Below are 20,292 nucleotides of genomic sequence, written 5' to 3'. Positions count from 1 at the left end.
GTCTCGCTTTGCCTAAAGCTGGCTCTTGGCATGAGCTTGGGGAAAAGCTGTCATCTTATTAGGCATGTGTGGCTTCATTAGGATGTTCTGGAATATCTCTCTAGTTTCTCTCTGATGTAGCGGAGGCAAAACAGTAGCCAAGTATTTTTCTAAATGAGCCAAGACTTGCAGAGCAAAGCCAATGTGTTTGGAGCCATAGGTGCTCATAGTGCCCGAGGCACCTAGGATGTGCCAGTAAGGACCACGGAAGCCGGGGGTTGTTATCATTGTGTCATGAAGAAACCATGGCTTTGCCCAAGGTTCCAAGCTCCCGCCTCAAGGATAAGGCTGAGATCTGACCTTGGCTTGTCAAACTCTGGAGCCCAGGTCTTTTCTACCATATTACATCATTCTTCTCTCTCTTTTGTTTAGTCAGTCTAGTATTGAATCTCCTGGATGGGAAAGAAGCAACTCAACTGCCCTGCGTTTCCCACTTTAACAACACCCCTTCCCAGATTCCACCAGAGAAGGATAACAAACTCTGCAATTCCAAGGAAGCCTATGAAGATGTGCACTTCTCAGAACTGATCCATCCAATTGACTACTACACATTTCAGGTTCAAAGCATGGATTCTAAACCTCAGGGGACACATATGAGAGCTCTCCCTACCTTTTTTATGAAGTTCTCTTCCAATTCCAAGCTGCCACAATTAGGTGGACAAAGAATGCTTGGGGCTATACACACTGATAAATCATAAGCTGATATCTGGTTGGGTGAGGATTCTTGCTCAATGTTGCGTAGCACTCCGAAAAGGTATCGCAAGACAACAACATTCACATTTGGCAGCTGAGCTAGAAGCCTAAAGTCAGAAAGATGTACTTTTGAATAAGGCAAGTCATTGCACTTAGCAGCTGGAAGTATAGAGATGGAGAGCACAGAACATCTTTCTAGATCTAGTACACAGCCTGCTGTAGCAGAGTTCCAGGCATGAACGTATACAAAAATGTTTTACCGAATTCAATTTCTGAGATAACCCACTCTGTTTAAATCATTGACAAACTGAAGGTTATACCACAGACTGTTGATGCTCTGGCATCTCTTTTAGGCCACTGACTTTTGTTTACCAGTTTCATATATACAGAAGTTGTATAATGGCTAAGGAGTCCACCACGTTAATAAGGTCTGGAGAAGAGCAAAAATAGCCATAAGGCATGCCTGTATTCTGAAACTGGCCTCCATGGGTGTGAAGAATTGAAACTATTTGGCATTGAATATTGTTTTAGTGGTCAAAGAGGCAAGAAGGAAGCCAGTATTTTCCTAATAGTATATTGGCTGTATTTCTGAGCCATGACCAGAGTAGAGTACTTATTGCATCATTACCTCTGGGCTGCATTTATTTTCTCCTCCTCGGTCATTTCGTCAAGAACACCAAGCCATTTTTCGTAGAGTTCCGATGAAAGTAAACTTCCTTCGATATTTTCAAGAAAATCCTTATGTGGATAGAAAAATAAATCAATACATGCAAACAGACACAGTCACACAGACGCAGACACACACACACACACACAAATATATAGGTATATATGATACAAAGTATATATTGGAAATATCACAAGAAAACACTTAGTTCAAAACTTCAGTTCAGTCCCTAATTTCTTCCTAGATACCCGAACTGTGACCCACACGGAGTTCACCTCATACTCTCCATTGACTTGCACGTGCAAAAGCAGGTTGTGGATTTTCTCCAACAAAAACGAAAGCATCAAAGCAGAGCCTACGCTTCAGTGGAAAGGAAGACAAAGCTCCCTTCTATCATATGGCACTTACTCTCTTGTGTGCTTTTTTGCAAACTACTACAAAAGCTACTCTCATAATTACTTCATTCTTCCTTTCCTTAACTATACAAAAGTAGATGGTCTAATGGCAAACTCATGATGTTCCTGTGGATGTATTCATTTCTAGTGTAGACCAATTCTCCAGATAGTTTGACATCATACTATTCAGGCCAAGGTTGCAGAGTCTGTTCCTCCACAAAGATTAGTCAACTTTAAGTAGGGAAAGCTTCAGAAATGTCTAAGAACTCTATGCACACGTGGTCACCATCCTCCTAGGCTGTGCCTATAACACGGAAATAGAAAAGACCCTACTAAACCTTGCTAGAAACATCAATTGCAGGTGTGCACCTTCAAGAGGGCAACACTTATCATGCTATTCGAGTACCTAATGTATCATCATTCTTTCTCCTGTGTCTTGATGCCTATATATATATATATATATATATATATACTGGTGTGTTTTACTGTAGCCCGGTGTAGTAGTGGTCAGGGACTTTTGCTATTTATCATATAGTTGGACAGTAATGGGGGACAAGGAAAGACCACTTGTGACAAGGAAGGACCACATATGACCTTGGTTCTAAGAGTGCCATCATTACTGCCTTCACGTAGTTTTGTTCAGAGCTGTTAGCAAGTGCCAAGCTAGATGGATTAAATTCTTTGTTCTAGTTCTCACTTCTTTTTCCATTACCATTTTAGCAATAGAATGGGATATCTGTGATGTAGCTGTATAATTTCCAAATTAATCTAGTTCTTGAGGCATTCTACTGAATTTTCAGAATACCAAAGTACTTTTGTCTCCTGCACCTACTCCAAAAGTTAGATTAATCAAAAGAGGCATGTAGCTAGAGCTGGTTACCGTGTCATTATAACCTTGGATGGTGGGCTAGACATCACAAATATTAACAAAAGGATACCTAAGATCTGGTGAAAGGAGACACAAATGGCGAAATCCTTCCTCCATGACTTATAAAGTAAAAGGCACTAAGAAACAGGAGACAATGATGGCTAAGAATGATTTGGTCGCCTCACTGAGGCTTTTTGTATTCCTCATAAAGTAAACTTTTGCTTACTATTGTGAACTTCTAGATCTATTCTCAAATTTTTCATGTGATTTTTCTTTTGGAAACTGCCTTCATTAGGAGTGTGGTGAGGTAATCATCAGGAACAGGATGTTTTCTTTGGTAAACGTTATGTGTCAATGTATATTTTGAAATTTCTTATTATTATAGTAGTCACATTAGTACTAGTATTTTGCATGGAGTCACCCGGTGGGAGGTGTGTGGTGAAAACAGAAAGTATCTCTAATGAAAGGGGCTTTTTCCTTCTACAGTATCTTCCTTAAATTTTTATTTCATGAAGTGTTTTCCATCTGACCAGTTCTTAATCAGTTATGCCTATGTTGGTTCTTGGGCAATCATAATGAAAGACACCATCACAGCTTGAGTAACTCATATGTGGATAAAGCTAGAACTTTCCCCACCTTTAAAACACATGCTACCAGAAGATCAGATTCACTGTTCAAGTTCACTCTGTGCCTAGAATTTAGTTTCTCTTTTAGGATTCTGCATGATTTTATACTGGCTGATTGTCTGAAGATGCCTTCCATGAGTGGTCCTTTTTGATTGATAAAGGAAAGCATATAATGTAGGAAAAAAAGAAGAGTATATGGCATTTCATATCTCAAGCCCAGAGCAAAAGCTTGCTTCCTTTTTGAAAGAGCTAGGCTATTGGATGGTATACAGTTTTAGAGCTGCAGAAGTAAAGTCAATTTAGATTCTTTAGTCAATGTGTCTCTATAGTTTCTACCCAAAATCCACGTTGCAGTCATACACTGAAACTTTTTAATCACTTATTTAAATCAGATTTTTTCATTGAATTTACTTTTAAATCAAGCTTCCGTGATTCAAGGTCTTGTGGAATCCTCACCGGTCTCCTACTTTATCAGTCTTTTTTCATTATTCCCTTCCATAGACGCACTTCCCCATATATGGAAATCTTTTCTATACTCATTTCCCATTAGTTGATTCATCTTTAAGTGATTGTATCCTCCAATCCTACTATCTCTATTTCCCTTCCTCTTTAAAAGAAAAGCTCAAATGCTCTCTTATTCTCTGATTACATTCCCTTCATGAGTCTTTCAACCGTCCTTTGCTCTATCTTCATGCCCTCTCCCTGCAGTGTAGAAAGATAATAAGGGCTGGAGTCAGATGGACCAAGGGTTCAGAAACCTACTCTGCTTCTGATCTATTGTGTGACCTGGGGCACATGCGAACTGTACTGAAAACTTTCTAATCCATTTATAATGTGTGGAGGATGACAGTTATAGCTACCCCCTAAAATTGCTGTGATGCAAGGACTGGGGTAGTAGCAAGCATGGAACTAACGTGGTTAATTTCTTCACACCTAGGATAACATTCCCAAATCTAGTGCAGGGTTGCAGAGGTCCTGGATACTCCGCAGTTTCCATACCGACAATTCAGTATACCGATTTCAGATAACACAGGCCAAACTCTGTGGCTGTCATTTAACATGCTCTTTTAGAATTAGCAGATTAATATATGCCTCAGGGTGAGTCTTTATGCTTAGGTAAGATGTTTTCAGTTGTTAGATTAAATAGACTCCATTGAAGGAGACCTGAGACTAAGGTGAGTTCAGGAAGACAAGAGCAGAATGTGAAGATGATTCATGCACACAGAGTCCATTTTGACTGATCTGAACAGGCCTACATGGGTCTCTGTGGAAAGAAGTGGAATGGACAAAACGTCGTTCTGTGTATTGGCCTCATGACTCTGTAGGAGGTAAATCAAATGACACTAGCAAAGGTTCTCAGCCAAAGCCAGGTGCTGTCTAATGATTTCTCCATTTGTGGGTAGGTTTGCATGAGGACACTTGGCCTCTCCGAGGTCTCTCTCCTCAGGAAGGCAATAAAAGACCATACTGAGACCTACCAGTATTGGGAAGGGGAAGTTGTCCTTATGAAAGATATCCGTGAGGGAAACTCCAAAGAGCTGTCCTGGTTTTTCAGACAGTGCAGCTCTGCACTGGTTGTTCTGGCAAGTGCCAGCACAGTGGCAAAATGCCGAGTTCGTGAAAGCACTGCTTTCCTTGGTGTTCTGGTCTGAATCTAAGGAAGAAGGGAGATTAGTGTTTTTTTAATTCACTTAGACATATTTTCACCATTGCCATTATACAGCATGTTCATTGTATAGGCTAGAAGAGGGAAACTGAGTCATTTCTTGTGCAGAGCTCTCCACGTTCTGATATTGGCTAACAGCATCCTCATGGCATTGGTGAGTTCTTGTCAATAACATTCAGACTGATGGGTAAACCTGGGACTTGATCAGACTCAGGGTGATTATTTCCTTGGCCATCAGTTACTGCCATTACACTGATCTGGAGGCACTGAAACTGTAGATGTTTGCTTTCTACTGGTGTGATCAGTGGGTTCAGGTATCAGACCTGATTTTATTTTTTTATTTTTTATTTTTTTCTGATTTTAAAAGCTATAAGTTTTTGGTATGCAAATCAAGCTGAGTTTGGTAATCCTGTGCTTTCACAGCCAGGCTCCCCTCAGCCTCAGATTCTCTCCTTGGCTTTCTGAGTGCTCAAGTTTCTACCAACCAAAGGAATTGCCTCTCAGGACACAATCTGCCTGACCCCTACTTCTCTGGTTCCTCTGCTCTGGGCCATCTTCAAGGACGACTTTCTGCAGTCAGGGTCCTTGGGAAGTAGTCATCACATGCTGGCTATGTGGTGGCTGTGTTCTCTTGTCATACCCCACCAACCCACCCATAGATGATGTTTTTGGTTAAATAGGTTTAACATTTACTGAAAAGAGCCTAAGCCACAATGAAGTGTGGAAACACACTTCCTCACACACACACTCAAACATACATGTATATATACACCTACACACAAGTACAAGGCTTGAAAGAAAACATAGAAAATGCAAAACAATAAGAGGTTAGGAATGCATTTATAGACCACCAGTTTCCAGAGATGATTTTCAACTACTCAACATTCCCTATTGAAGGAAGAACTTTCCAAAGAAAAGGAGATCAGCAGTGAAAAGCTGAGTTCAAATTTCTACTGCTCAGCAGTGAATGTTTCCCTTTGAAGATACCTTAACATTGCTTAAATAACCGATTGCTTTAAGAGTCAAGAGGTGAGCCAAGCTGTCGAAGGATAAAAAGATGAGGAACATTTCAACAAATAACCTTAAACACCGGGCAACTTGGCTTTTCTGGGATGTAGTACGTGCATCAGCACCTCCACCCATGTGGGGCCAGCACTGCACCAGAAGCATCCTGGTTCTGCCACTTAGCAAGCTCAGCATTTTAAAGCTTTGGTTTGCTCAACTTTAACGTAAATGATGCTGTCTACACCAAGTTAAACTAAATATATAAGATACTATTCGGCACAAGGCAATAAAGGTTCCCAGGATCATTAATGAATGGGGTCGCTTCAAAAGGGTCGAATAATGTGAAATATATGTGGAAGAAAACTGGGGCATTTGACTTCCAAAAGGAAAGTAAGAATTTCCTAGACCTATTTCACAAGGGAACCCTTCCTGGGAAAGGGAAAACAATGCATGGATCCTATATTCTATATGCACTGATAGCAATCTCCGTCTACACGCTGGCATGATTCAGAAATGTACAGTTCTGTAGTTCTAAATAGCTCACTTGATGCCTAGTTTGATTCTCTGTTCTGAGACTGGTAGTGATTTAGGTTTTCTTAATTGCCCCCATGAGTGTGTCTATGTTCCGGAGTCTTCTGGTGCAGGACAAGTTGTAAAATGATGAAGTGCCACTTATCTAATTGCTCTGTGTCATTGATGTATATAAATAGGTGCTGAGGTGTCCAAACTGCTCTCTGGTCCTGGGAAATTGGCCTGTACTCCTATTGCTGAGGCATGTCTTTCACACCCAGTGGCTTTTTATTTCTTCCATACTATTTTGGGACTGATGGAGATACATGTTCCATGTTGAGGTATTAGAAACTCTGCATGGACATAGAGGGCCCCATAGTTCTTAGACATGTCAGCTCACTATTCTGTGAGGATTTTCTGCTTCCATTTGGTTTCCATGCAGGAAATGGTGCAGATATCCTATGTACCTACCAAAGGTTTTGGGCTTTTTTCCCGTGAGATTGCCACCCAAATCTTCTACTCTATGCTATGAATCATTTCTGTTTCCTAGAAAGCCAACACTGTAAAACTCATAAGCAACATGGAGATCCCTTTTCCTCATATTCTCCTCCTGCTTCTATGCCTGGAGGAGGTGATTTAATTGTCTCTAAAGGCAGCTTAAGGTAGGAAGAAGGTTGAGGGAAGGAATATCTCAGGCAAAAAAAAAATTAGTATTTCAAAGATTCTTCCTACCCTACTTGGAATACCCCTTAGGAAATGCTGGTGTACAGAACTGAGGATGAAAAGCCAGTGAAGGAAAGGATATGTGTGGTAGTGGTGCTGCTGTGAGTTTTATGATGTGTGGTCTCAAGAAATAATGCCTCCTCGTCTTGAAAACCACCACCTTTGGCGTGGTGCTTTGCACAGTCCTCTCCCACATTAACTCTTGAAAAGTCCCTCTTGCCTCTGGGTACTCTTCCTCCACCATATGAAAGGAGGAGAAGCTACCTTATGGAAGACATGGGGACCAATTGAGAGCCAGCGCCAATACACAGAAACCTAGGTTAGCTCGACAGGAGCTGCAGGCTAACTGTAAGTGCACAGGTGACCTCAGCTGAAACCAGAACTGATCAAATGAGCTTCCACTGAAGGGTTATGTGAATCATAAACAAAGAAATGGTTGTCTAACCTACTGAGCTATGGAATGATTTTTATTATCCATATAAAATTATACAACACAACACAGTACAATAGAATTCAAAAAGTAGGTCATAGGATATGGTCGGCATTGAAGATAGAGGAGATAATATGTGGGAAGATATCCTCAATATGAATATATGGGACCATGGAAAATCTTTTGAATGCAAATAGCTGGGTCATGGAAGGGGTTCATTTCTCATTCATTGGAAAAATAAAGAGGAGGTGTCAAGTGTCATTATGGAGATTCCAGTCTTCAGTGCCTTACTAAACTGTAGACATGTAGGTGGATGGACCACATGGGGACTTGGTAGCATTCTGCAGTTGTGCTCTTTTGGAAATCACTATCACTCTCAGTGGCTTGGATTCAACAGTTTTTTTTTTTCTCTCACTGAGGACATGAAAAACAAACACTTGTCTTGCACCAGCATATTCTCTGACATGGCACTAGACTCATCTTAATTCCTGATGACATGGATTACCCTAAAGATTTCCTCAACACAATGAAGTATATGTTGTAAAACGAAGACATCAAAATTATGGAGGGATTGATGATATGTGTCTCCAGGTTCTGAATCTAAACTTTATTTACAAAATGGGGTGTTGCCAGTGAGCTGTGATTAGCTAGGCTCCAATAATACTCACACTAGTCTCAGGGGAAATTCTCCTAGTTTTATTATTTGCATTTTAGAAATGTTTTTACATCCTTTATGTTATTGAATCTTGACAATACTTCTAAGATTTAGGCATTATTTTCATCCACATTTTAGGCATGAATAAAGTGATACGGAGCTAGAGTAATTGGCCAAAGGTCCTATAGCTAATAAATGGGGGCACTGGAGTTTGTATTCGGGAGAGGTTGTTTGACATCAAGTCAAGTCCTTTTCTCTCAATGATGCTGGTTCTTTTCAACTCATTTTAAAGAGCACTGGAATCCTATGGTGCCTCAAGAGCCACTGATCAAAAAGAGGATGGAGGAGGAATAAAAGTCCCGTGCTCTGGTTTCAACCAGAGTAGAAATAAATAATTATGCATTATATGCTTATCTACATATATAATACAATATAGATGTGGGATCCATTTATAATTGTGTTTAAAAAAATCCCCAAACACTGTATCATACCATGCTATCTCCTAATCCTGCCAAAACGTCTTGAAGTTTCTAAGCTTTCCTGGGTCTCCAACAGTGTGAAACCTCCCTTGACCTGCTAGCCAGCCTTCAGAAGAAGGAGCAGCTGGGAATCATTGCCCTGGGCATGCTCTGGGCTCCAGAACAGGGCTAAGTATCTGCCATGACCCCTGGCAACCTTGCTGCCTGTGTCTCCCTAAAGCCTATTAAATTATCCACAGTACCTGCAGCCTTCTCATTGTAATGACAATTCTTTGAATTCTCTCCCAAGAGAGAAGTGATGTCTTCGCCAAATATCTTCAGACAATTTTCGATCAAAAACTGTATGAGAGAAGCCTGTAATGCAAAAAGAACACAGTGGGGTGCTCTTTTTCATATGGAAGAGTTATAGGTCACATTTTGTTTATAAACCTTGGATCTAACCAAAACTGTGAAAGACTTCTATGAAAAATTCAGAGTTGATAAAAATATATAGAAACCCAAGTTCTCTAGTAAGATAACTTAGAGTGATACTTTCCATTGTACTTTGGGTACAGATTTTAAAATACTAGTAGTCAGTGGACTAAACTCCTACTTTGTGGCCTAGTTTAATACCTAACATTGTGATACCAATGGTTTCATCGTTAAAACTAGGACAGCTTTCAAAGTAACCTGCCTTCTTAAACTTTACTTATTGTGTAAAATTTTGCTTCTAGAAAATATTGGGTTGTAACTTAGGATAATATCTCATTAAAATGTGTAAAACATACATGAAATCCTATGAAATCCATTTCTAAAATAGGGAAGAATGTTTTTTGGAAAGTGGATATTCCTGTGGATTTTTCTTTTTTGATGTTTTCTTTTGCTTGGTTTTTGAGTAAAAATCACAGGTCTGGAGAGAAACATGTCTGTCTGTCTAACCACAGTCCCTACTCATGTCTTGCTTTGCCGAATGCTAGCTCTCAGCATGAGCTTGGGGAAAAGCTGTCATCTTATTAGGTATGTGTGGCTTCATTAGAATGTTTTGGAATATCTCACTAGTTTCTGTCGGATGTAGCAGAGGCAAAACTGTAGCCAAGTATTTTTCTAAAAGAGCCACAACTTGCAGAGCAAGGCCAATGTGTTTGGAGCCATGGGCACTCATAGTGCCCAAGTCACCTAGGATGTGCCAGTAAGAACCACAGGAGCTGGGGTTTGTTACCATGGTGTCATGAGGAAGCCATGGCTTTGCCCAAAGTTCCAATCTCTCTCCTCAAGGATCAGGCTGAGAGTTGAACCTTGGCTTGTCAAACTCCGGAGCCCAGGTCTTTTCTATCATATTATGCCACTCTTCTCTCTCTTTTGTTTAGTCAGTCTAGTATTGAATCTCTTGGATGGGAAAGAAGCAACTCAACTGCTCTGCATTTCGCAATTTAACAACACCCCTTCCCATATTCCACCAGAGTAGGATAAAGAAGTCTGCCATTCCAAGGAAGGCAATGAAGATGTGCACTTTTCAGAACTGTTCCTTCGAATTTACTACTACATATTTCAGACTCAAAGCATGGATTCTAAACCACAGGGGACACATATGAGAGATCTCTCTACCTTCTTAATCAAGTTGTCTTCCAATTCCAAGCTGCAGGAAACGGGTGGACAAAGCAGACTTGGAGCTATACACATTGATAAATCATAAGCTGTCATCTGATTGGATGAGGATTGTTGCTCAATGTTGTAGAGCACGCCGAAAAGGTATCGCAAGAGGACAACATTCGCTTTTGGCAGCTGTGTTAGAAGCCTAAATCAGAAAGATGCACTTTTGAATAAGGCAAGTCATTGCACTTAGCAGCTTGAAGTATAGAGACGGAGAGCAGAGAACATCTCTCTAGATCCAGTATACAACCTGCTGTAGCAGAGTTCCAGGCATTAACGTATAGAAATATGTTTTACCGAATTCAATTTCTGAGCTAACTCTCTCTGGTTAAATGTTTGACAAACTGAAGGTTATACCACAGGCTGTTGATGCTCTGGCATCTCTCTTAGGCCACTGACTTTTGTCTACCAGTTTCATATATAAGAGAAGTTGTACAATGGCTAAGGAGTCTACTTAATAAGGTCAGGAGAAGTACAATAATAGCCATAAGGCATGCCTGTATTCTGAAACTGGCCTCCATGGGTGAGAAGAATTGAAACCATTTGGCATTGTATGTTCTCATTGATTTGGGGAATATAAATAATAGTGAAAGGGAATATAAGGGAAGGTAGAAGAAATGTGTGGGAAATATCAGAAAGGGAGATAGAACATAAAGACTCTTAACTCTGGGAAATGAACTAGGGGTGATGGAAGGGGAGGAGGGTGGGGGGTAGGGGTGAATGGGTGACGGGCACTGAGGGGGGCACTTGATGGGATGAGCACTGGGTGTTATTCTGTATGTTGGCAAATTGAACACAAATAAATAACAATTAAATATATTATTAAAAAAAGAAACCATTTGGCATTGAATGTTATTTTAGTGGTCAAAGTGGCAAGAAGGAAGCCAATATTTTCCTAATAGTATATTGGCTGTATTTCTGAGCCATGACCAGAGTAGAGTAATTATTGCATCATTACCTCCGGGCTGCATTTATTTTTTCCTTCTCAGTGACTTCGTCAAGAACACAAAGCCATTTTTCGTAGAGGTCCGATGAAAGTAAACTTCCTTCGATATTTTCAAGAAAATCCTTATGTGGATAAAAAAAAACACACACACACACAAATATACACAGAAACACACACACACACATATGTATATTTAATACAAAATATATATTGGAAATATCACAGAGAAAACACTTAGGTGAAAACTTCAGTTGATTCCTACTTCCTTCATAGATACCCAAACTGTGACCCACATGGGGCTCAGCTCTGACTCTCCATTGACTTGCACGTGCAAAAGCAGGTGTGTGGCTTTTCTCTGACAAAAATGAAAGCATCAAAGCAGAGCTTAGCCTTCAGTGGAAAGGAAGACAAAGCTCCCTTCTATCATAGGGCACTTGCTCTTTTGTGTGCTTTTCTGCAAACTACTACAAAAGCTACTCTCATAATTGCATCATTCTTCCTTTCCTGAACTATACAAAAGTAGAGAATCTAATGGCAAACTCATGATGTATTCATTTCTAGTGTAGGATGTATCCATTTCTAGTGTAGGTCAATTCTCCAGATAGTTTGACATGATACTATTCAGGCCAAGGTTGCAGATTCTGTTCCTCCACAAAGATTAGTCAACTTTAGGTAGGGAAAGCTTCAGAAATGTCTAAGAACTCTATGCACACGTGGTCACCATCTTCCTAGCCTGTGCCTATAACACGGGAATAGAAAAGACCCTACTAAGTCTTGCTAGAAACATCAATTCCATGTGTGCACCTTCAAGAGGGCAACACTTACCATGGTATTCAAGTACCTAATGGATTATCATTCTTTTCCTTGTGTCTTGAAGCCTATATATATATTTGCTGTGTGTTTTACTCTAGCCCAGTGTAGTAGTGGTCAGAGACTATTGGTATCTTTTGTGTAGTTAAACAGTAATGGGGGACAAGGAAAGACCAAATGTGGCAAGGAAGGACCACATATGACCTTGATTCTAAGAGTGTCATCATTACTGCCTTCACGTAGTTTTGTTCAGAGCTGTTAGCAAGTGCCAAGCTAGATGGATTAAATTCTTTGTTCTAGTTCTCACTTCTTTCTCCATTCCCATTTTAGCAATAGAATGGGATATCTGTGATGTAGCTGTATAATTTCCAAATTAATCTAGTTCTTGAGTCCTTCTACTGAATTTTCAGAATACAAAAGTACTTTTGTCTCTTGCACCTACTCCAAAAGTTAGATTTATCAAAACAGGCATGTATCTAGAGCTGGTTACCATGTCGTTATAACCTTGGATGGTGGGATAGACATCTCAAACATTAACTAAAGGATGCCTAGGATGTGGTGAAAGGAGACACAAATGGCGAAATCCTTCCTCCATGACTTATAAAGTAAAAGGCACTAAGAAACAGGAGACAATGCGACAATGATAGTTAAGAATGATTGGTTGCCTCACTGAGCCTTTTTTAGATTCCTCATAAAATAAACATTTGCTTACTATTGTGAACTTCCATACCTATCTTCAAATGTTTAATATGATTTTTCTTTTGGAAACTGCCTTCATTAGGAGTGTGGTGAAGAAGCCATCAAAAGCAGGATGTTTGCTTTGGTAAACATTATGTATGTATCAGTGTATATTTTGAAATTTCTTATTATTACTAGTAATCATATTAGTATTAGTATTTTGCATGGAGTCTTCAGGGGCGTGGTGTGTGGTGAAAACAGAAAGTATTTCTAATGTATTGGGCTTTTAACTCCTACAGTAGATTCCTTAAATTTTGAATTCATGAAGTGTTTTCCGAATTGAGAAGTTCTCAATCAGTTCTGCCCATGTCGCTCCTTGGGCAATCATAATGAAAGACACCAATCACAGCTTGACTTACTCATGTGCGGATAAAGTTAGAACTTTCCCCACCTTTAAAACAAATGCTACCACATGAACAGATTTGCTGTAATGCCTCACTCTGTCTCCAGAATTTAGTTTCTTCCTTAGGATTCTGCATGCCTTTATACTACCTGGTTTTCTGAATATGCCTTCCGTGAGTGGTCCTTTCTCATTGATAAAGGACAGCATATCCTGAGAGAAAAAAAGAAGAGTATATGGCATTTCATATCCCAAGCCCAGAGTAAAAGCTTGCTACCTTTTTGAAAGAGCTAGGCGATGTGATGGTATACGGTGTTAGAGCTGGAAGGACTAAAGTCAATTTAGATTCTTTAATCAATGTCTCCCTATAGTTTCTACCCAAAATCCACCTGACAGTCATACGCTGAAACATTGTAATCACTTATTTTAATCAGATTTTTTTCTCATTGAATTTACCCTTTTAAATCGAACTCCCGTGTTTCAAGGCCTTGTGGAATCCTCGCCTGATTCCTTCTGGAATCAGTCTTGATTCCTTATTCCCTTACATAGATGCACTTCCCCAAGTATGGAAATCTTTTTGCCATACTCATTTCCCATTTGTTGATTCTTCTTTAAGTGATTGTATCCTCCATTGCAACTATCTCTATTTCCCTTCTTCCTTAAAAAAAAAAAGCTCAAATGCTCTCTTCTTATTAACTGATTACATTTCCTTCATGAGTCTTTCACTGTCCTTTGCTCTATCTTCATGTCCTCTCCCTGCAGTGTAGAAAGATAATAAGGGCTAGAGTCTGATAGACCAAGGGATCGGAAACCTATTATGCTTCTGATCATTTGTGTGACCTGGGGCAAATGTGAACTGTACTGAAAGCTTTCAAATTCATTTGTAAAGTGTGGAGGATGATAGTTCTAGCTACCCCCTAAAATTGATGTGATGCAAGGACTGGGGTAGTAGCAAGCATGGAACTAACGTGGTCAATTTCTTCACACCTTGGATAACATTCCCAAATCTAGTGCAGGGTTGCAGAGGTCCTGGGTACTCAGGAAATTTCCACACTGACAATTCAGTACACCGATTTGAGATAACAAGGGCAAACTCTGTGGCTGTCATTTAACATCCTCTTTTAGAATTAGCAGATTCTTATATGCCTCAGGATGAGTCTTTATGCTTAGGTAAGATGTTTTCAGTTGTTAGATTAAGTAGACTCCGTTGAAGGAGACCTGAGACTACTGTGAGTTCAGGAAGACAACAGCAGAATGTGAAGATGATTCATGCACACAGAGTCCATTTTGACTGATCTGAACAGGCCTACATGGGTCTCAGTGGAAACAAGTGGAAGGGACAAAACGTTGTTCTGCTGTATTGGCCAAATGACTCTGCAGTAGGTAAATCAAATGACACTAGCAAAGCTTCTCAGCCAAAGCGAAGGACTGTCTAATGATTTATCCATTTGAGGGTTGGTTTGCATGAGAACACTTGGCCCCTCCGAGGTCCTTCTCCTCAGGAAGGTAAAAAAAAAAAAAAAAAAAAGACCAAACTGAGACCTACCAGTATGGGTAAGGGCAAGATGTCCTTATCAAAGATATCCGTAAGGGAAACTCCAAAGAGCTCTCCTGGTTCTTCAGACAGCACAGCTGTGCACTGGTTGTTCTGGGACGGGCCAATGAGCTGGCAAGCGGCCGAGTCTCTGAAAGCAGTGCTTTTCATCGTCTTCCGGTCTGAATCTAAGGAAGAAGGGAGATTAGTGTGTTTTAATTCACTTAGCCTTATTTTCACCATTGCCATTATACAGCATGTTCATTGTAGGGGCTAGAAGAGGGAAACTGAGTCATTTATTGTGTAAAACTCTCCATGTTCTAATGTGGCTAAGAGGGTCCTCATGGCATTGATGAGTTCTTGCTCCTATCGTTCAGACTGATGGTTAAACCTTGGGACTTGATCAGATTGAAGGTCAGAATTTCCTGCCATCAGTTACTGTCTTTGCAATGCAACAGGAGACACTGAACCTGTAGACGTTTCTTTTCTACTGGAGTGATCAGTGGGTTCAGCTGTCAGATATGATTTTAAAAGCCAGAAGGATTTGTATGCAAATCAGGCTGAGATTAGTAATCCTCTGGTTTCAAATCCAGTCTGAGACCAGAACTGCTCAGATGAGTCTCCACTGAAGTGTTATGTGAATCGTAACCAAAGAAATGGTTGTCTAACGTACTGAGCTATGGAATGATTTTTATTATCCATATAAAAGTATACAACACAACACAGTACAATACAATTCAAAAAGTAGTTCATAGGATATGGTAGGCAGTGAAAAGGGGAGATAATTTGTGGAAGATTCCTCAATATGAATATATGGGACCAAAGAAAAAACTTTAAATGGAAATAGCTGGGTCTTGGAAGGGGTTCATTCCTCATTCATTGGAAAAACAGAAAAAGAAGTGTCAAGGGTCATTATGGAGATTCCAGTCTTCAGTGCCTTACTAAACTGTAGACATGTAGGTGGATGGACCACATGGGGACTTGGTAGCATTCTGCAGTTGTGCTCTTCTGGAAATCACTATCACTCTCACTGGCTTGGATTCAACAGTTTGATTTTCTGTCACTGACGACATGAAAAACAAACACTTGTCTTGCACCAGCATATTCTCAGACATGGTACTAGACTCATCTTAATTCCTGATGACACGGATTATCCAAAAGCTTCCCTCAACACAATGAGGTATATGTCGTAAAACGAAGATATGTCAAAAGTATGGAGGGATTGATGATATGTGTCTCCAGGTTCTGGATCTAAACTCCAATTTACAAAAAATGGGGTGTTGCCAGGGAGCTGTGATTTGCTAGGCTCCAATAATACTTGCACTAGGCTCAGAGGAACTTCTCCTAGTTCTATTAATTGTGTTTTAGAAACGTTTTTACATCCTTTATGTTATTGAATCTTGACAACACTTCTAAGATTTAGGCATTATTTTTATCCACATTTTAGGCATGAATAAAGTGATACCGAGCTAGAGTAATTGGTCAAAGGTCATGTAGATGATAAACGGGGGCACTGGAGTTTGTACTCTGGAGAGGTTGTTTGACATCAAGTCAAGTCCTTTTCTCTCAATGATGCTGGTTATTTTCAACTCATTTTAAAGAGCACTGGAATCCTGTGGTGCCTCAAGAGCCATTGATCAAAAAGAGAATGGAGCAGGAATTAAAGCCCCGTGCTATGGTTTCAACCAGAGCACATTTATATATTATAAGTAGAAATAAATAATTATGCATTATATGCTTACCCACATATAAAATATAATATAGATGCGGGATCCATTTAAAATTGTGTTTAAAAATATCCCCAAACACTGTATCATACCATGCTATCTCCTAATACTGCCAAAACGTCTTGAAGTTTCTATGCTTTCCTGGGTCTCCAACAGTGTGAAACCTCCCTTGACCTGCTAGCCAGCCTTCAGAAGAAGGAGCAGCTGGGAATCATTGCCCTGGGCATGCTCTGGGCTCCAGAACAGGGCTAAGTATCTGCCATGACCCCTGGCAACCTTGCTGCCTGTGTCTCCCTAAAGCCTATTAAATTATCCACAGTACCTGCAGCCTTCCCATTGTTATGACAACTCTTTGAATTCTCTCCCAAGAGAGAAGTGATGTCTTCGCCAAATATCTTCAGGCAATTTTCGATCAAAAACTGTATGAGAGAAGCCTGTAATGCAAAAAGAACACAGTGGGGTGCTCTTTTTCATATGGAAGAGTTATAGGTCACATTTTGTTTATAAACCTTGGATCTAACCAAAACTGTGAAAGACTTCTATGAAAAATTCAGAGTTGATAAAAATAAATAGAAACCCAAGTTCTCTAATAAATAACATAGAGTGATGCTTTCCATTGTACTTTGAGTACAGATTTTAAAATACTACTAGACAGAGGGCTAAACTCCTACTTTGTGGCCTAATTTAATACCTAACATTGTGATACCAAAGGTTACATCTTTAAAACTAGGATAGTTTTCAAAGTAACCCACTTTCTAAAAGTTTACTTATTTTCTAAAATTTTGCTTCCAGAAAATATTGGGTTGTAACTTAGGAAAATATCTGATTTAGATGTATAAAGCAGTGACAAAATCCTATGATATCCATTTCTTAAATATGGACAAATATTTTTTGGAAAGTGGATATTCCTGTGGATTTTTTTTGAAGTTTTCTTTTGTTTTGTTTTTGAGTAAAAACTCACAGGGCTGGGGAGAAAACATGTTTGTCTAGCCGCAGTCCCTTCTCATGTCTTACTTTGAATAATGCTGGCTCTTGGCATGAGCTTGGGGAAGCTGTCATCTTATTAGGTATGTGTGGCTTCATCAGGATGTTTTGGAATATCTCACTAGTTTCTGTCTGATGTAGCAGAGGCAAAAGAGTAGTCAAGTGTTTTTCTAAATGAGCCACAACTTGCAGAGCAAAGCTATGTGTTTGGAGCCATGGGTGCTCTTAGTGCCCAAGCCACCTAGGATGTGCCAGTAACGACCACAGGAACTGGGGGTTGTTACCATTGTGTCATGAGGAAACCATGTCTTTGCGCAAGGTTACAAGCTCTCCCTCAAGGATCAGGCTGAGATTTGAACCTTGGCTTGTCAAACTCTGGAGCCCAGGTCTTTTCTACCATATTACATCACTCCTCTCTCTTTTGTTTAGTCAGTCTAGTATTGAATCTCCTGGATGGGAAAGAAGTGACTCAACTGCTCTGCGTTTCCCACGTTAAGACCCCTTCCCATATTCCACCAGAGAAGCATAACAAACCTGCCATTCCAAGAAAGCCTAGGAAGATGTGCACTTTTCAGAACTGATCCATCCAATTTACTACTACACATTTCAGATTCAAAGCCTGGATTATAAACCCGAGGGGACACATATGAGAGCTCTCCCTACCTTTTTTTTGAAGTTCTCTTCCAATTCCAACCTGCAGGAATTAGGTGGACAAAGAAGGCTTGGGGCTATACACACTGATAATTCATAAGCTGTCATCTGATTGGATGAGGATTGTTGCTCAATGTTGTAGAGCACTCCGAAAAGGTATCGCAAGAGAACAACGTTCACTTTTGGCAGCTGGGCTAGAAGCCTGAAGTCAGAAAGATGCACTTTTAAATAAGGCAAGTCACTGCACTTAGCAGCTGGAAGTATAGAGATGGAGAGCAGAGAACATCTTTCTAGATCTAGTATACAGCCTGCTGTAGCAGAGTTCCAGGCATGAACGTATACAAAAATGTTTTACCGAATTCAATTTCTGAGCTAACCCACTCCGTTTAAATGTTTGACAAACTTTAGGTTATGCCACTGGCTGTTGATGCACTGGCATCTCTTTGGCCACTGACTTTTGTCTACCAGTTTCATATATTCAGAAGTTATACAATGACTAATGAGTCAATGTTAATAAGGTCAGGAGAAGTACAATAATAGCCATAAGGCATGTCTGTATTCTGAAACTGCCCTCCATGGGTGACAAGAATTGAAACTATGTGGCATTGAATGTTATTTTAGTGGTCAAAGTGGCAAGAAGTAAACCAATATATTCCTAATAGTATATTGGCTGTATTTCTGAGCCATGACCAGAGTAGAGTAATTATTGCATCATTACCTCTGGGCTGCATTTATTTTTTTCTTCTCTGTCACTTCGTCAAGAACACGAAGCCATTTTTCATAGAGGTCCGATGAAAGTAAACTGCCTTCAATATTTTCAAGAAAATCCTTATGTGGATAAAAGAAAAATACACACAGACACACTCACATATACAAAATATATATTGGAAATATTACAGAGAAAACACTTAGTTGCAAACTTCAGTTCAGTCTTACTTCCGTCATAGATACCCAAACTGTGACCCACATGGAACTCTGCTCTGATTCTCCATTGACTTGTACGTGCAAAAGCAGGTGTGTGGATTTTCTCCAACAAACATGAAAGCATCAAAGCAGAGCCTAGGCTTCAGTGTAAATGAGGACAAAGCTCCCTTGTATCATATAGCACTTACTCTTTTGTGTGCTTTTCTGCAAACTACTACATAAGCTACTCTCATAATTGTATCATTCTTCCTTTCCTGAACTATACAAAAGTAGAGAGTCTAATGGCAAACTCGTGATGGTCCTGAGGATGTATTCATTTCTAGTGTAGGCCAATTCTCCAGATAGTTTGGCATGATACTATTCAGGCCAAGGTTGCAGAGTCTGATTCTCCACAAAGATTAGTCAACTTTAAGTAGGGAAAGCTTCAGGAATGTCTAAGAACTCTATGCACACGTGGTCACCATCTTCCTAGTCTGTGCCTATAACACGGGAATAGAAAAGACCCTATTAAACCTTGCTAGAAACATCAATTCCATGTGTGCACCTTCAAGAGGGCAACACTTATCATGCTATTCGAGTACCTAATGTATCATCATTCTTTCCCCTGTCTCTTGATGCCTATATATATATTTAGTGGTGTGTTTTACTGGACCTCAGTGTAGTAGTGGTCAGGGACTATTGGTATCTTTCATATAGTTGAACGAAAATGAGGGACAAGAAAAGACCAAATGTGACAAGGAAGGACCACATAGGACCTTGATTGTAAGAGTGTCATCATTACTGCCTTAACTTAGTTTTGTTGAGAGCTGATAGCAAGTGCCAAGGTAGATGGATTAAATTCTCTATTCTAGTTCTCACTTCTTTCTCCATTCCCATTTTAGCAATAGAATGGGATATCTGTGATGTAGCTGTATAATTTCCAAATTAATATAGTTCTTGAGTTGATCTATTGAATTTTCAGAATTCCAATCTACTTTTGTCTGTTGCACCTACTCCAAAAGTTAGGTTTATCAAAACTGGCATGTAGCAAGAGCTGGCTAACATGTCGTTATAACCTTGGATGGTGGGCTAGACATCACAAATATTAACTAAAGGATGCCTAGGATGTGGTGAAAGGAGACACAAATGGCAAAATCATTCCTCCATGACTTATAAAGTAAAAGGCATCAAGAAACAGGAGACAATGCGACAATGATGGTTAAGAATGATTTGGTCACCTCACTGAGCCTTTTTGGATTCCTCATAAAGTAAAC

General features: G+C 39.9%; 1 protein-coding gene and 1 long non-coding RNA gene across 3 annotated transcripts in view; both read right to left on the bottom strand.

Annotated features, from left to right (window-relative positions):
- Window positions 1-4,771: 4,771 nt before the first annotated feature.
- On the bottom strand, window positions 4,772-14,867 carry LOC140598535 (uncharacterized). Of its 2 annotated transcripts, none has more exons than XR_012000974.1 (3): window positions 14,766-14,867; window positions 11,344-13,432; window positions 4,772-4,942 (listed from the first exon to the last, which is right to left on the bottom strand). It is a non-coding gene; the product is annotated as an uncharacterized lncRNA (long non-coding RNA). The 2 variants fall into 2 exon arrangements; XR_012000973.1 differs by lacking the exon at window positions 4,772-4,942 and adding an exon at window positions 10,246-10,530.
- A 53-nt stretch (window positions 14,868-14,920) lies between these two features.
- LOC140598721 (rho GTPase-activating protein 20-like) overlaps window positions 14,921-20,292 on the bottom strand; it is a 40,149-nt gene continuing 34,777 nt past the window's right edge. Inside the window, exons 13-15 of the mRNA XM_072757247.1 lie at window positions 18,834-18,943; window positions 18,128-18,317; window positions 14,921-14,941 (exon numbers count right to left, since the gene is read on the bottom strand). Of these exons, the coding sequence (XP_072613348.1) occupies window positions 14,921-14,941; window positions 18,128-18,317; window positions 18,834-18,943 (321 nt within the window). The remainder of the gene's footprint in view (window positions 14,942-18,127; window positions 18,318-18,833; window positions 18,944-20,292) is intronic.

This window comes from Vulpes vulpes, chromosome 4 (genome assembly GCF_048418805.1).
Source record: "Vulpes vulpes isolate BD-2025 chromosome 4, VulVul3, whole genome shotgun sequence".
NCBI lineage: Eukaryota > Metazoa > Chordata > Mammalia > Carnivora > Canidae > Vulpes > Vulpes vulpes.
Note: the sequence above shows the minus strand (reverse complement) of the source record. Positions and strands in the feature narration are given on the sequence as shown.